This window comes from Aotus nancymaae, unplaced genomic scaffold (genome assembly GCF_030222135.1).
Source record: "Aotus nancymaae isolate 86718 unplaced genomic scaffold, 86718_ANA_hifiasm-v0.15.2.pri h1tg000025l, whole genome shotgun sequence".
Lineage (NCBI taxonomy): Eukaryota > Metazoa > Chordata > Mammalia > Primates > Aotidae > Aotus > Aotus nancymaae.
Window position 1 is genome coordinate 5,939,020 of NW_026988438.1, and position 17,941 is coordinate 5,956,960.

Here is a 17,941-nt window from a genome sequence, read left to right on the forward strand (position 1 = left end):
ATAAGCAGGGTTCAAAGCTTGTTTCCCTTTTAGTTGTAATATTGGTCCTGAAAGCCCATACTCTGACCAGGTGATAGAATTATTGGAGGGACTCCCAAATCCAAGTCTGATTTGCAAACATAAGATAACCATAGAGACCCCAATTAAGTAAAGTGTTATTGTCAAACAGAGGCCCTTGGCATGGCACAGGCTGTCTGCACAGAGATTAACGGCCTCAAACTTATATCTTCAGTCCCTACTCGGATGTCATATAGGAAGATCAGGCATTTGTGTAGCTTCATTAGAAACCTTAGTAAGATTAGTAGTAACAGCAGAAATAAAGGTCAAATTTGCAAGCTTAGCATCTCTTTTGGGCTGATAGTAAAGATACTCCTGAGGAATGAGAGTAACATACTAGTCTTGTGGTATCGTGGAAAAAGAAAGAGGGGGATTACTAGACCATAAAGTCAAGGAGTCATTAAGTTTAATCCATCTCAAATTTTCAGTTAAAGTGTATGACAGGGGCATCTATCGACCTTCTGTCCAAGAAGTATCATTAGATGACAAAGGTGGGTCAGCATCCCAACATGTAATAACATTAAAAACAGGAGGATTTAGAACATAACTCCAATAAACATGTTCTTGAGCTGATCCCACTTGGCAAAGAACAAGAATTACCAGCCACCCTAACATCCATGTCTGTCTTACTCTCTCAGAAGTTTCTCCAGTTACCACCAGATACATAAGAAGCTGGTTCTCTGCCGTTGCAGTTGCTTATTGATCCAGTCTCTTTAGTGGTCCTCAAGTAATGTCAGGTGCCTTCCAAGTCATCACCATCATTGCTGGTGGATTCTCCAAAGACAGCTCCTGTTCTCAAGGAGAGAACCCCATATTCCCCCTTTTTTGTTTATTAAGATAGACTTTAAAAGTTTAATGAGTTCAATTACTAATGGCCTGACTGGTTGATTATAGGGAATGCCAGGTTTGGGTTGTATGTGCCAAAGTTGTAATGCATATGCAAATCCAGAACTATGATAGTGAGGTCCATTATCAGTTTTTATAGTTTGTGGAAGGCCTAAAGTCATAATAGATTCAAACAAATGAACAATTGCATCTTTAGTTTTTTTTCTCCTGTCCAGGGGGTAGCATGTGTTAAAGCCATTTAAGTGTCCATGGTAATGTGGAGGAATTTAAAACATCCAAAGGGTGGGCACTGAGTAACATCACTTTGCCAGATAGAATTAGGTACCAAACCTCATAGGCTGGCACCAAGCCCTAAGGACAAAGGGGAGAGAGAATGTTGTTGGCAATCAGGACATGTTTTAATAATCAGGTGAGCCTGAGGAAGTGTTAAATGAAACTGTTGTTTAAGACTGAGAGTGTTCTAATGGAAAAAAAAAAAAAAACATGATCAGCTTGAGCTCACAAAAAAGCAGGAAAGTCTGTAATTCATATTTGTGGTTGTACCAGAGCATCAGCTGGAGCGTTCCCTTCTGATAAGGGGCCAGGTAACCTAAAATGAGAGCGAATGTGTGTGATGTAAAGATGGTGATGGCGGACAGAGGAGCTTTTGCACTGCAAGAAAGCAAGCTAGTAGAGATTCATTAGTAATGTCCTCCACATGTGCAAGATCTAAATGAGTAATGCTATACACCGCATAAGCAGAATCACTAACTATGTTTTGGTGAAGGAAAGTTTGTAAAGTCAATATTAGGACACCTAACTCCACTTGTTGCATAGTTTAAAAATGTTCCTGGATTTTGTGCTGCTAGTTTTGCATGCCATTTTTCCACGTTATACCTGTCTTGTTTTTATTATACCATCTGTAAAGACAGTAGTGGGGTGAAGCCAGGGCTCAGAGACAACAATGGATTCAAATTTAACAGTCATAGTTTGTAAAAAGTTCAGAAGCTTAGACGCTGGTAAATAGAAGCTGCTATTACTAATAATAAAGTCAGCCATTGCTACTTGCCAATTAAGATCACAAGCTAGGAGAGTATGAAATTGTTCCCTGCTTAATCGTAGGAAAAGAGTAGCAGGGTGATATCCTGATAACTGGACGCAACATCAGGGCCCCCTTATGAGAAGAGACGCTATTAAGTCTGTGGTCTTTTGTGTATGTTTGAAGGGCTATGAGACAGGTACACAACACAAAAAATACAGACGGGGCAAAAGATAAAGCCTACCTGTTAAACTAAGGCATGGAAGGGATGGATATTTTAAGTGATTTTTACCATATTCTGGCCCTTGAAAGTTGCCAGGATAATAAACCTGCATTGAATTAGCTGTTGCATGTAAAAAGAAGAAAAAGAAATAAAAAAAAATTTTTTTTTAAAGTCTTTAGGTGCTGGCCATTTTCTTGCATTAGCCTTTAGCTGGAATGCCTTAGAAGTGAGCTCGGGAAAGCAGGCTGTGGCTGGTTTCGTCCCATCTGCGCCGGGCTCATTAGGCAGCCTCTCTTTCTAACAGCCTGCCACCTGTTGCTACTCTTAGCCTGAGAGGCAGGAAGGAAGACTACACGTGGCAGCAAGAGGCCTGGGAATGACCAGGTGGTAGAGTGTGTGTATAAGCACGAAGGCAGGAGGCAACAGCGTAACAGGCTGGGAGAAGACCACTCCCCTCATTCTCCAGATCGCCTACGCTTGGAGCCGACGCTGTTAGGTAAGGTACTGAAAATATGCTGGGCTTTTTATCATTTTTACTACCCGCAAGCAGAGAGGGTCAGGGGAGGAGCAGACATGCAGCACGGGGTCTGCTGTGAAGTGTCCCAGCCACGGTGTTTTTAAACATTTTATAAAAAAGTGAAACAAACATTCCTTACTGCTGCGTCTATCTTCTGAAGATGACAGCAGCTGGCAGAGCTCGTCCACCTCAGCCTAGTTAGCATGTACCGTGTGGCTACAGGAGAGCGCCCCTTATTAGCGGGCTTCTCCCCCAGAGCTCTGTACCCTAGGCTGCTCCACACTCCTCTGCCCACCTTAGGCTAGTAAGGTCAGGGAGCACATGGACTGTTTCTTAGCCCTTTCTCCAGGGGGCCAGGGAAGACAAGGAATTGTTGGTCAGCTGAGACATGCGAGGGGTGGCAGGGAAGGTCAGAGGTAGGAAAAGCAGCAGCACAGCAAGCAGCAGGCCACTTTCTGGGCACGGTTACTAAAGCGCGTGACCATGGCGAGGAGGATTCTCAGGACCGGGCTGGAGCTGCCTGCAGCCACCTGGGAACTCGGTCTATGCCTCTTGGCTTCCCCTCCGTCACCACAAACCCAGAAAGGGGCAACTTGCCTAGACTGCCAGTGACTAAGTGGGCATTCCATGACATCTTAGCAACTCTCCAGCCCCAGGCCTCTGTGGGCAGCAAGAAAGCCAGAGCTCTCTGGGATAAAACCCAGGAGGCAGCATGCACCTTTCCCTTATACTCCAGGGAAACAGAAAAAAGGCAAGGCCAGAAAGGCTGATGCTGGAAGTAGGGAGTGGGAACTTGCATATTAGGAAGACAATCATAATCAGCCACTTTCCTTCCTTCCTCGGGGCACCCCTCCAGCAGGGAAGTTTGTTAAGGGGACGCGGCCACCAAATCATATAGATGTTCGCTGACCGGGCATCTTATCCAAGAACTGTCCCTTGGGCAGCCTCCAGTCTCCTCAAGGGGGACGGGAGGTGCTGTTGCCTGAGCATTGCCAACAGATACAGGTCTTTAAGGGTGGAGGAAAAGGCTGTGGTCCGTCCTTATCCTCAATAGAAAAAAACCTCTTATTCCCCATAGAAGGGAATGAAGCAGGGAGACAAGTCTCTCCCTGTTGTTCTGGTTCCTGTTTTTCCTTCTCTTTAAATCTCCTGAATTCCCCTCAGGTGGACAAGATGGGCGGTTTGACTCACCACAATCTGGTAAAGAGAATACAACACAGAGCGTACCAGAGCCCAGGTGGTCAAAACAGTAACATTAGTAAAATGACCATGCTCATAGCCTCTTTGCAGATAGCGACCTACCTGCTCCCGTAACTCTAAATCTAAGGTTCCTTGATCAGGAAACCAAGGGCATTCCTGCCAAATTAAGAGTATAAGCTGGTGCAGAGCTCCAGGCTCTGCAGTGCACTGAATAGCCTTAAATAGCTGTTGCGCTGTTGTGAAAAATACTTTCTGCTCTTTGGTCATTTTTTCACCCATGATAACCCAGCCTGATATCTTACAAATGCGTCCCGTCCTCCTGATAGGAGTCAGGACTGTCCCTTAGTGGGATTCCTTGACAACTGATGACCTCTCCACCTTCACACATAAATTCAAGGTGATCACATCCAGTTGCAGAGCTTATAGCTTGCAGTGAACGCTGTGAACGAAGTACTCAGACGGTTCCAGCTGAGCCGGGGCCAGGGAGTAGCTCCTCCAGAGAGTCTGCCACAGCTTTCTTCCACTAAGTACTTATCGAAAGGGCTTGTATTAGCTACAAACATCTACTAGATGGTCATTTGAGGTGGGTTGCAGAGGCACCTGTGACCTTGCACGACATTCAAGCTGCATTCTCGGGAGGCTGTTTTTAGCGTTCCTTATCACGCCACACACTCCACTCCCTGTCCTGTTTTCAGGGTCAAGGAATTTCATTCCATGCACAAGTAACATACACAGTGCCTCAGTATTTTTCCATGCCCCGACCTCAAATGCCTTGTATATAGCTTGAATATGTTGCCAAATGCCTCCTACAGGAGTCAGGTTGTTGATAAGTACCTCTGTGTCTTACTTGGTGTTTACATAAGAAAAGTCATTGCTGAAAACCTTGGAATTTTTTTTTTTTTTGTAAACTCACACTTGGAGAGTTTACCCATATTTTAAAGCATTTCTAAATTTCAAATTTATCTAAAATACTAAGTTGTACAAAGATTCCAGTGCCTTAGATACTTCCTTTTCACTTAAATTCTTAATGGTGTGGCATTATTTTCACATACAGCACTAGTAATTCTGTTCATCCCCTGAAAACCATAATGGATTGGAAAATACATTTCTTCCTACAAATGGATGCAATGATTTTATCATTATAAACCAGAGGGCGCTCCCTAAATTAATGAAAAAAAAAATGGACTTTATGATAACTCCAGGATTGCTGAAATCTGGCACCATTAACCTTTTGTGACAGTGGCCCGACTCACTCAACTTGGAGCATACTGATTTCCTGAAATGCAAGATGGCCAGGAACAAGGGAGGATGCATCTCCCTTTTTGAAGGTTTACGTAGTACAGCTGCCTTCACTCTGAAGAATGACTTACTAGCCATTGGTGTAACACATCTTTCACTTCACACCCTCTCAGTAATTTTTCCAAGGTCGCTCCCCTCAGTACCAGGGCATCTAGATCAGGATAGCTTCTTGCATCAAGCCACATAGTTTGCACAGGAAGCTCTTCTCTCTAATCACGTCCTGTGTTGATCCCAAGTCACTGGTCTAGCACCATTCCATGCCTTTTTGGCCCTTTTGGTGCTGGTTTTCTTTGCTATTCCACGATACTTCATGAAACATGCTTCCATATCTTTGAAACACTCAGAGACAGAAACGGGTACAAGCCATTCTGCTCCCAGGAGGCTGTTGTGCATGCACGTAAATTCACTGATGAGCAGACGCATTTGGGAAGGGCATTATCTGATATCACCACAATATTACAGAGCCCTCAGAAGTTTGTCAAGCAAATATTTTGTATAGTCTCATATCAGCAAGTAGACATTTCCTAATTGTTAATATTACTCAAGCAATACTTCTGAAAATAAGGCATTTTCTACCCAAAAGGTAAATACCATTGTTCACTTTAGAAGAAAGAAACTGCCTACAAATTTAAAAGATTTAAACAAGTTCATTTTGACATGTCGGGGAAATAATTTCCTTTGAATCCATGATTATTCAGCTATTACAAAGTCTGCTTGAAAGCAAGTGTTATTTTGAGGTTACTCTGTTTGAACAATAGTCATAGTGACTAAATGGATGTTCTTTGGTTTGAGGATCCTTTCTGGAAATAGTTAAATATTATATTTTTCTCTTACCTATCTTTTATATTGTTTTTCCTTCTCACTATTTAATGATAATTTTAATATTTCAAGATTTCCCTCTCTTCTTCCTTCTCTCCACCTCTCTCTCTCTTTCTCATTCCCCCCCTACCCCCACACCCAGTGAGAATGAGAGCCAGAGAGAAAAAGATAATGAGTTTCTTCATGCCACCTTTCCTGGCTCTTCAAAAGAACCTATACTTTCTGTTCCTCTCTACTCATTCCCTGTCATTCTTCAGGTACCTCTCTGATTCCAGTCTGACTTCCTCCATAACAGTTTGAAATTCCGTTTTTGCTATGGTCACCTTTATCTTCTTTGTCATTTAATGGAACAAGTAACTATTAGCTGTATGTCATTTGATCTCTCATTGGCACTCACATCTTCGGTCACTCTCTTCCTTTGTCTCACAGGTCACTGACTGTTCTGGATTTCTTTTTACTTTTATAAACATACGTCACCGATTCTGTAGCTGTCTCCTTTGGCAATTTTACAAGTCCTAGGATTCTATTCTAAGCCCCTGATGGTTTGAATGTTTGTCTCTACTGAAACTCATGTTGAGATTTAATTGCCATTGTAAAAGTATTAAGATGTGGGGCCTTTAAGAGGTAATCAAATTATGGGCACCACCCTTATGAATGGGTTAAGATCCTATCATCAGAATCACTAGTTATCTCAAAAGCACGTTGTAATAAAGCCAGCTCAGCACCTCATACATTCCCTTTTGCAGGTACCCACTTGTCCTCCTACTCTCCTGCCATGAGATTACACAGCAAGAAGGCCTCACCAGATGCTAGCACCATGCTCTCAGACTTATCAGCCTCAGAACTGTAAGCAATTAATTTATTTTCTTTATATATTACTCAGTCTATGGAATTCAGGTAACAGATAACAGACTAAGATAGCCCTTTTTCTTTCATGTCACCTATTTATTGTCTCAACCATCTCATGGTTTCATTGACTTCTATACACAGCTGACTCCTCTTTTAATTATGTATTATTGTATAACAGACCACTCCAAAATTTACTGGCTTAACTATTTTATTATTTCTCACTCTTCTTGGTGTTGACCAGACTAAACAGGGTTGCTTTATTCGTGTAAAGTTGGATTTGGCTGCATCATCTGTGGGCTCAATTGTGCTGAGACAGCCAAGATTTCAATTCACATGGCAGCATTTGATGCTGGTTATTGGCATAGTTTGCTTGAGACTGTCAGTTGGCTCATCAACATGTGTCCTGTACATGTGGCTTGGGTTCCTCACAGCATGATGGCTGAGTTCCAAGAATTGCTCCAAGAGGGAGAAACCCTAGAGGGGGAAATAGATGGTGAGATCCTCTTAAAAAATGTGTCTGTAACTGGTATATCATCACTTCCACCACATTCTATTTGTTAAGCTGTCACAGGGCCAACCCAGATTCAAGAGGGAATGAAAATAAATGCCACATGTTGATGGAAAGAATAATAAAACTTGTTTGGTCACCTTAAGCCCACAAGAGTGATCCCTCAGTCATAAATTATTTAAATTCATTCTACATGCAAAATACCCTGACCACTCCCCATGACCCTCCATCAATTTGTGACTGCATTAGGTTTAGTGTCCAGCATTTCATTATCAGGTGTGAATGAGGCACCTCGGGCTCCTCTTGAGAGGAAGAGAGATGAACTAGAAAACAAGTTATCTGGTCCCCACAAACTCAATAAGTAATAGTGAGACAAGGACAGAATTTGATAGACACATGCATTCCAAAACTACAGTGCAAATAGCAGTCACTGGTTCATAAACATCCTGAAATTTAAGTGAGCAGATGTTGGTTCCTTGGTTAGGATTTCTTCCAGCTTTCTTAGGTTGATTTTCTTTGCCTCTTAGCTTTTTCCTCTGGGCTCCTGGCGCTTCAATTTGGGTCTCCTTTTTCACTAAGAAAGAGCCCACATGTGTAGCTGAATGATTTTCTCAGAATGTGTTCTTTTTGTTGAAAATTGGGTATCTCAAAGATCTCTTAATTTTGAACTACCACTTTTGTGTGTGTGTGTACAAGCCAGTACAATTCCTATAGATACTTGGTGGTTTTCCTGAGGATAAAAATATAAGCCATCTTCCTAGACAAAAGTAACACCAAAATGTCTTTGTAAAAAGCTTTTCCCTACTTTGGACAGAGTTTTAGAAGCCCCATTGTCTAGAAGAAAGTTTCAAAGAGACACAGTGGAGTTTTTAAGAAATGTCAAATCTTCCTGAGTTTTTAACAGAAAGTTCTTGTAGCCACATATCTGAGGTCTTGACTTTGAAACTGCATATTTACTGAGAGTGCCTTGGATTTGATTTGATCTTTGTCCTAAAGTAATTTCTCTCAAACCTACTTTGAGAGACTGTTGTTGATGGAGATTGGGAATAAGAAAAATTCCCAACAAGTCTTGGTTAAGAAATACTCTCTCTAGATCCTGCTTGAAAGCTATTTTTTTAAAAGTTCCTCTCTCTATGTGTACCTTATTTTATTGACATAAAACAGTTGGCACGTTCAGTATTCTACATGCTAAGCTACTCAGAAAAATAAAAAAATAAATCTCACTTGCTTAATTTTCTATTTTTTTGTGTTTCCACAAAAAACATAAGCCCTCTTCCCCCTTTCCAGCATCAAATTACATTTTCATCCCTATATTTCCATTTCTCACTAGCAGTCTGCATTATACTACCTTCTACCTGATTTCTAGGTCCAAAGCCAATGCCAAGTGTTTTAGCTTTGTGTTATTTTGGCACCTCACTAATTTCTGTTTTGGTAATTATTGCTGTATATCACTGCAAAATTCATGGCCTAAAACAATTTCATTATCTCTTATGGTTCTGTGGATTGACTAGGTTCAGCTGGGTGTTTCTTCTGCTCAATTGCACTGGAACATCTAAATGGCTCACTCATATGGGTGATACTTGATGCTGCCTTTTGGCTAGGACGGCTGGGGCTGTCATCTAAAAGTGAACATCCATTTAGCCTCTGGGTTCTGGAGTAAAGTGTCCCAACTTTGAGCATTTCAAGAGAGAAAAAGCATTGCTTTTAAAGGTTAGGCCTAGAACTACCACAATATCACTTTCACATCATTGTATTGATTACACCATCATAGAGCCAGCTCACATTCAAAGAGGAAGATAAACCCTATTTCTTGATTTTTGTAGGGTGACAATTCATGGCCATGTTTAATCTGTCACAACTTGCAAATGTCTGTAACAAGATATTTCTCTAGAGCTCCAGACTTGAATACTGTACTGCCTGTTTGACACATATACCTGGATGCTTTATAGGCATGAGGGCTGACTTCATGGCATGTGATGTGTGTATTCGCACAGGTCCTCACATTTTAGGGATCCCACACTTGGTTTAATGATATGCTATTGCAGTCTTAAAATTTGTAATAATTTTTGAATAAGTACCCCTGATTTTTATTTTCTACTGACTCTCATATGTAGTCAATCCTGACTGCTATCTTTTTTGTTTTGTTATTTTTTGTTTTGAGACAGAGTCTCGATCTGTCACCCAGGCTGGAGTGCAGTGGCACGATCTTGTTGGCTCACTGCACCTTCCGCCTCCCAGGTTCAAGTGATTCTCCTGCCTCAGCCTCCTGAGTAGCTGGGATTACAGGTGGGCACCACCACACCTGGCTAATTTTTGTATTTTTAGTAGAGACGGAGTTTCACCATGTTGGTCAGGCCGGTCTCTAACTCCTGACCTTGTGATCCACCCACCTCGGCTTCCCAAAATGCTGAGTTTACAGGCCAGAGCCACCACGCCCAGCCCTGACTGCTATCTTAATGGCAACCTCTTCCTTCAGTGTTTCTTACCTAATTAAATAGGAATAAATCTCCTTAATATAGAACTTAGGACCAAATTTGACTTCTTAAATTTTGTTTGCAAAGCACTTACAGCACACTTTGTTATTGCATTTATCACACATAGAATTACTTGTTCAAAATCTGTCTTCATTTCCAGAGTGTAGATTTATCATCTCATGAGGCAAAGGACCTCTTTATTCATGTCATATTTCCAGTCTTTACAAAGAACATGGCAATATAAAAAACTTAGCATGTTTTGGATGAATGTAGAAACAAATGAATAAAAAATGTGTCGGATTTTAAGTAAAGGGAAATTACCTTTGGGGAAAAAAACACAAGTCACATAGAATGTATAGTTGAAATAAGTTTGTGGTTTTTTCAGAAATAATAAGGGGAGTATCTCTCAGATCTTACGACACAGCAGCACTGGTGGCTCCGAGGGAAGCCACCTTATTTCATAAAGATATGGGATATAGCTGTGATACTATAATTTTTATTTCATGTCTTGATGCCAAAAAATTCTAAGGAAACTGATTTGAGTCCAGCATGATAAATACAGGAGAATATTCATGGTTCATGGATGGAGCTAGATTCGTGAAAGACATGATGGTCATAAATTAATTACCAAGCTCATGGAGAAAAGAAGACTGAGAAACAAGTTGGATAAACTCATTTGTATTATTGTAGTGATAATTATGTAAAATAATAGAGGCCTTCATAAAATAAAAGGTTGGGTGGGTACGAAAAACCTAGAAGCAAGATAAAGGAAAATTGAACTAATATGAGATAATAACGCATGAAAGGCAAGAAAGAAAACTGATTTCTAACAGAACATACAATAATTTGAAAGAGCTAGGTAGGCATTTAGACTTTGAGGACTATAATTCTTTGATCAAAGGCTGATTTCTCAGAGCTCTGTTGCATGCAGGTAACGGGTGGATGCTTTTCCAACTGCTTTTTTGGTTGTGCCTGAAAAGCGTGATAGGTTATGGAGGGCTAACACCTGATAAGCCCATCTGTTATTTGACTCTCTTTAAGACTGTTTTTGATCAGAAGTTGCATCATTACCATTAGAATAAGAAAAATAAAGTCCATTTCACACCTTTTAATCTTCAACTTTCATTGTTCACCATAGTTTATCATAAACCACGTAATCTTGTAAAAACCTCCTTCACTTTGTGCATTTTCTTTTCTTTTTTTACTTACTGATTTAAAACTTTATTGTTAATTTTTAAAATGGGGAAGAAAAACTTTTATTGGCAACCATCAAAAATATTCACAACAAGACTCAGACCCGAGGTAGAGACCCCTAAACAGATGATTTTCCCTCAACTTCTCAGGCTGGAACAGATTTTAAACCAAGTTGGAGAAATCACTCCAACGCTGGCCACAAACTAACCTCTCCATCCTGGCCTTCATCCTGGTTGGAAGCTGGTTCACTTCATCCAGGGGCTTAGTTCGAGGGCATTCAGGGCTTCCTCAAGTTTGAGCATCCCTCACTCCTGGCGCTGGCGATGCCACTCAGCCATAGACTGGAGCATCCACTGGGCCCGGAGCTTGTATATATAGGAGCCATAAACCACGACCTCGGTGAAGTCTGGAGACTCAAGAGCCTTCAGCTCGAGCATGGCCTTGCTCACCTGCTCGATGTAAGGGATTCGACATCCGTCCCGGCCAAACATGGCTTCCAGCAGCCGCGTCTGGACCTGGAACACTTCTGGATCTTTCAGGTCTTCGGGAACTTTCACCCACGGCGGGATAGTTCTACGTTCCGGGAGCGTTCCCATCTTATGACCCTCGCCAGCAAAACCACGCTCCAGCGCAAGCCAGGCCTGGCCGCGCCTCAGAGCTCCACTTTGTGCGTTTTCTAGCCTCAGTTTTTTTTTTTTTTATTTTCTCATGTTAAATCTACTTGAATCGTGGTCAGCTTTACTTCCTCATTCCCTCGGTTTCCCCTTCTCTCCCTCCCTCCCTCCCCTCCCTCTGTCTCAACCTTCCTCTCTCTCCCTCTCTGTATGTCTTTGTCTCTTTCTCTTTTACGTTCTTTCTTTCTTCCTTTGGGTACACGCTACTTTCTTCTCGACATAATAGGAGTTTTGTTCTGTTCCATTCTTCAGAAATTTTCCTGATGACAAGTAGGGCCCTGGTAAGGCTCATATAGAAACATCTGAATGTTTGACTCATTTAATTAAGTAAAGTAAATTACCTAAGTTAAAGTTCTGTGTGGTAGGACACTTACAAGAGAGTAAGACTGTTCATATTGGGACATCTTCATGTCTCCAAGATTTTCCAGAGGACAGAGTTCCTAATGCTGTGTTGCTTTTTGGAATTCACTAAAGGAAATCCATGCTTTTAAAATATTTGATGCTTCCCATTTTAGCTTTCTTTCTCTCCCTTGTGGCTCTATGTAAAATATCAGTCAAATACTTCAGCATGATCCTTGGAAAAAATAATTTTAAAAAGAGTATGTTGTTATGATTGGTGGATGACTGAAAAAAGTATATTCATAACTAGTGTTTACATATGATTGCGAGGAGATAACATCCCAATACTTTCCATATTCAAACTTATTTTGGTAGCTCCAAATTTCTAAATTTGATTTAAATTTAGAAACACAAACTTCTAAAATTATGTGAATTTCTGTAGATATGCAAGGAATAGGCAACTAGCATATAAATAAACATGGGCTGCATACTGTGGTTTCTTTATTTGTCAAAGAAAAGCAGTGTATTTTTTTAACTTTTAGGCTCAGGGGCGCACGTGCAGGTTTGTGACATAGCTAAACTCTTACAGGGGTTTGTTGCACAGATGATTTCATCACCCGGGTACTAAGCCTGGTAGCCAATAGTTACTTTTTCTGATGCTCTCTCTCCTCCCTACCTCCTCCCTCAGGTAGGCCCAGTGTCTGTTGACCTCTTTGTGTCCATGCATTCACATCATTGAGCTCCCACTTTTAAGAGAGAACATCGGCCTTGTTTTCTATATCTGTGTTAGTTTGCTAAGGATAATGGCCTTCAGCTCCGTCCATGTTCCTGCAGTGGACATAATCTCATTCTTTTTTATGGCTGCATAGTATTCCACGGTGTATATGTATCACATTTCCTTTATCCAGTCTAACACTTTTGGGCATCTAGGTTGATTCCATGTCTCTGCTACTGTGAATAGTGCTGTAATGAACATTATGTGCATGTGTCTTGAGGACAGCACAATTTATATTCCTTTGGGTATATACCCAGTAATGGATTCGTGGGTCAAATGGTGGTTCTGTTTTCAGGTCTTTGTGGAATCATCACACTGCTTTCCACAATGGTTGAATTAATTTACACTCCCACCAACTGTGTGTAAGTGTTCTGTTTTCCTCCACAGCCTCGCCAGTATCTGTTTTTTGACTTTTTAATAATAATAATTCTGACTAATGTTAGATGGTATTGTGGTGTTATTTGCATTTCTCTAAGGATCAGTGATATGGACCTTTTTCTCATGTGCTTGTTGGCAGTATGCATGTCTTTTGAAAAGTATCTGTTTGTGTCTTTTGCTCACTTTTTAATGGGGTTGTTTGTTTTATTTCTTCTAAATTTGTTTAAGTCCCTTATTGATTCTGGTTATTAGACCTTTCTCAAATGCATAGTTTGCAAATATTTTCTCCCCTTCTGTAGGTTGTGTGTTTACTGATGATAGTTTCTTTTGCTGTGTAGAAGCTCTTTAGTTTAATTAGATTCATTTGCCAGTTTTTGCTTTTGTTGCAACTGCTTTTGGTGTCTTTGTCATGAAATCTTTGCCCATTCGTATGTCCAGAATGGTATTGCTTAAGTTGTTTTCCAGGGTTTTTATACTTTTGGGTTTTAATCCATCTTGAGTTGATTTTTGTGGATGGTGGAAGGAATCTTCAATTTCAGTCTTCTGCATATGGCTAGCCGGTTATCAACCATTTATTGAATAGGGAGTCTTTTCCCTATGGCTTCTTTTTGTTAGGTTTGTCAAAGATTGTAGATGTACAACCTTATTTCTGAGCTCTCTATTTCGTTTCACTGGTCTCTGTGTCTGTTTTTGTACTAATACTGTGTTTAGGTTATTGTAGCCCTTTAGTATAGTTTGAAGTTCGATAGTGTGATGCTTTCTGCTTTGTTCTTTTTACTTAGGATTGTGTTGGCTGTTTGTGTTTTTTTTGTTGTTGTTCGATATGAATTTTAAAATAGTTTATTGTAGTTCTGTGAAGAATGTCACTCGTAGTTTGATAGGAATAACATTAAACCTTTAAATAGCTTTGGGCAGTATGGCAGTTTTAACAGTATTGATTCTTTCTATCCATGAGCATGGGATGTTTTTTCATTTGTTTCACCTCTGATTTCTTTGAGCAGTGTTTTGTAATCCTCTTGTAAAAATTTTTCACAGCCTTGGTTTGCTGTATTCCTATTTTATTCTTTTAATGGCAGTTGTGAATGAGATTGCATTCCTGATGGCTCTTGGCTTGGCTGTTGTTATAGGACAGGAAAGCTAGTGATTTTTGTAGATTAATTTTGTATCCTAAAACTTTGTTGAGAAGTTGCTTATCAGTTAAATAAGCTTTTGGGCTGAGACTATGGGTTTTTCTAGATATGGAATCATGTTGTTTGCAAAAGGGATAGTTTGACTTCCTCTCTTCCAATTTGGATGCCGTAACTTCTTTCTCTTGCCTGACTGCCCTGGCCAGGACTTCTAATATTATGTTGAAAAGGAGAGTTAGAGAGGGCATGCCTGCCTTGTGTCAGTTAGTTTTCCAACTTTTGTCTATTGAGTATAATGTTGGCTGTGAGTTTGTCATAGATAGCTATTTTAAAGTATGTTTCTTCAATATCTAGTTTGTTGAGAGTTTTTCACGTGAAAGATGTTGTATTTTATTAAAAGCCTTTCAACATCTGTTGAGATAATCATGTGCTTTTTGGTTTAGTTCTGTTTATGTGATGAATCGTGTTTATTTTTTTACATATGTTGAACCAACCTTGCATCCCAGGAATAAAGCCTTTACGATTGTGTAGATGAGCTTTTTCTGTTCTGCTGGATTTGGTTTGCTAGTATTTTGTTGAGGATTTTTGCATCAATGTTCACCAAGGACATTGGCCTGAAGTTTTCTTTTTTTGCGTATGTATATCTGCAGGTAAGGTATCTGGATGATGCTGGCCTTATACAATGAGTTGGGGAGGAGTCCCTCCTCTTCATGTTTTTTGAAATAGTTTCAGTAGAAATGGTAATAGCTCTTCTTTGTGCATCTGGTGAAATTTAGCTGTGAATCCCTCTGGTTCAGGGCTTTTTTTTTTTTTTTTGGTGAGTAGGCTACTTAATACTGATTCGGTTTTGGAGCTCGTACTGGTCTGTTCAGGGATTCAATTTTTTCTTCGTTCAGTCTTAGAAGAAAAGCAGTTTCACATGGAATTTGACACATGATAGAACTCAAATAATAATTTCACCCATATTATATAGCCTGAGTTGTTGGAATTGACATCTTTATTGCTACTGAATTTAAGGTTATTGGTCAGCTTTAATTCTTAATTCTGCAATATGAAACAGTTAACAAACTTAAAATTTCATTAAATTATAAATTATAAATTATAATTCCATTATATTTTTATGACAATTACCCTGTGATCAGATGGATAAACAAGATATTATTGGCTCCTACTTGATCAAAATTCAATGTGCAAAATGTTAACAAAATAACCTTAAGAAATAAGACATTCCTAATCACACGCCATAGCACTTTATGTCATGTAGCTAAGATCCATTATCCTAGAGATACTAGCTTGCTTAAGTATGCAGAAACATATTTGGATAACTTGTGGAAGAAACCATTTTGGAAGATCATTTTCATCACAAAGACTACTGTCCAGTTATTTACTATTTACTTGACAAACAGGGAAAGGTTGGACAAAGGCAGTCTGTCTTAAACTGCAATAACCCAGTGACACCAGATTCCTTGTTTAGAACAAAACAAAAAAGGAGCATAGGATTAAAATAGTCTATTATGTATGGATGGGATCTCAGAGAATACAGTAACACGTTTTATATAGAAGTTTCACACTAAAGTTACCCTTTCCCGGTCTACCATCCTCTAGTAGCAAATCAATAGGCAAAGTTTAAAGTGTCGTAACATTTCCTGAAATATGAAGCATATTTTAAAATTTCTTCACATCAGTTGTAATGAAAGGATCTAATTAAATAAAATGATTTGCTAGTTTTCCGATTGCTAGATCAATTATTAATTTAAATTAGAGCTATATTTTTATGACAATTACCATAGAATCAGATGGATAAACAAAATATTAACTACTACTTGATCAAAATTCAGTGTGTAAAATGTTAACAAAATAACCTAAAGAAATATGACATTCCTAATCACATTCCATAGAACTGAGATTCCAAATGCTTTTAATTAACTAAGCAACATCAAAGTGAAAGTAATAGATTAAATGGAAATTAGAATGCTTTAATGTAAAGAACTTTTGAAGTTTCAAATAAATGGACCTACAAGAAAGGAAAAGAGGCAAAGTAAGAGGGAAAATAAGCTGCTGCCATACCTGATTTTAAGGAATAAAAAATTACTTGCCAGAGTAATTTCAAATATTTTAATTTATAGCAAGGCTTGACCTATAGGAAGGGTAGCACATAATTGATCTGATTTCTAATATTTTTTCTATATGTAACAGTTAATTTTAAGCTTTTCTTTAAAAACTCTAAATACCTCCAGCTGGTTTTTTAACTGGTAACTAATTTGGTTAGCGACAGTGATAAGCTGAAGCTGTCTCCTGTTGGATCTGATCATGAACATCTCTTCCTAACATTGTGTACGGTATAAAGATCTTCATGGGAATATTTACGCCATGGTATAAGCAAAAGCTATAATAAGGCTTCCCTGCAATCCCAGAGAGCCCGGTATAATACATTTACCATCATTATAACTGACTAGCAGGTACAATAGGTGCATACTCTATCATTGAAAGTAAAACACAGTATCTTCTTTATGCTTAGAATCCTTCAAAGTAAATTTAAATGAAATTTATAGCAAGATACTGGTAGAGCCTTCTCACTCAATGACGTTGGAGAAAACAGAACAAGGTCACTACTCAAGCAATGGAGAGAAAAATTCTCTAGACTTAGAAAATTTTTGACGAAATATTTTTGTACTCAGCTCCACATTTCTTTACTTGTGCATGCAAAGGATGCCATGTTTTAAAGTTTCTAAGGAGAAATCATAAGTTTGTTAACTGTTTGATTTTGCAGAATTAAGATTTAAAGCTGACCGATAACTTTAAATACAGTAACAATAAAGACGTCATTTCCAACCATGACTTTGGCTATATAGAAATGAAGATCTAACAAGGATGATCTATGAAAACTATACAATTCTGAAACTATAAATGCTTCGCTCAGGAAAAAAAACTTTGAAATTTTCTTACGTGTAGTAAGTTTTGTATGTTGATAGCGGTATTTATTGAGTTAGTCCTACGACTACGAGGATCCTTTGATCTACGTGTGGTGCGTTTGGGTGCTTTCTGGTACTCATTTCCTCATGTGTGGTATGTGTTTGTGTTTGTATTTGTGTGTATGGTTTGATTAAAGTTTTTCCTGTAGGAGTGGAAAACTTTGTAAAAGTTTTGCCTTCTGTAATCATTGATTTTAATGTTAAAAGTTCTACATTCACTCATGCTTAATTGAAGAATGTGTTACTGCATCCATGCCAAATAGCCAGAATTACATTTTCCATAGGAAATGGCACACTCCTGTGTGATAGTAAAATCTTTCCTTTTGATTTTTGAGTATAAACCTGTGACTTTGACAGTGTAATGTTTGAAGTTACTTATTATATACTTTTGACTAACTTTAAAACTACTGACCTGTAGAGTCACAAGTTTTCACATAAGGGGAAATCATCACTCAAAATTCTGAAACACTTAAATCATTTGTGACAGTGCAAATTGGTAGACAATTATATATAAATAACTGTAAATGTACATGGCATAGAAATGAATTCTTAGAAAATATCAGTGACTGAGATAATAATTTATGCATAAAATGTTTTTAAAAATATTGCGAGACAAATAAATGAGATAAGCTAAACTTCCAAAAGTGGAAATTAGTTAAATTTTAAAATTTA

The 17,941-nt window shown here is 39.0% G+C and overlaps 1 protein-coding gene across 1 annotated transcript; it reads right to left on the minus strand.

The window, feature by feature from the left end:
• Positions 1-11,309: 11,309 nt before the first annotated feature.
• Positions 11,310-11,600, minus strand: LOC110568985 (developmental pluripotency-associated 5 protein-like). Its single transcript, XM_064380292.1, has one exon. It carries the CDS (start codon positions 11,598-11,600, stop codon positions 11,310-11,312), a length of 291 nt encoding a protein of 96 aa, XP_064236362.1.
• Positions 11,601-17,941: the final 6,341 nt, after the last annotated feature.

Coding starts and splice junctions, on each gene's coding strand:
- LOC110568985 (XM_064380292.1), bottom strand. CDS start 11,600: ATGGGAACGCTCCCGGAACGTAGAACTATCCCGCCGTGGGTGAAAGTT.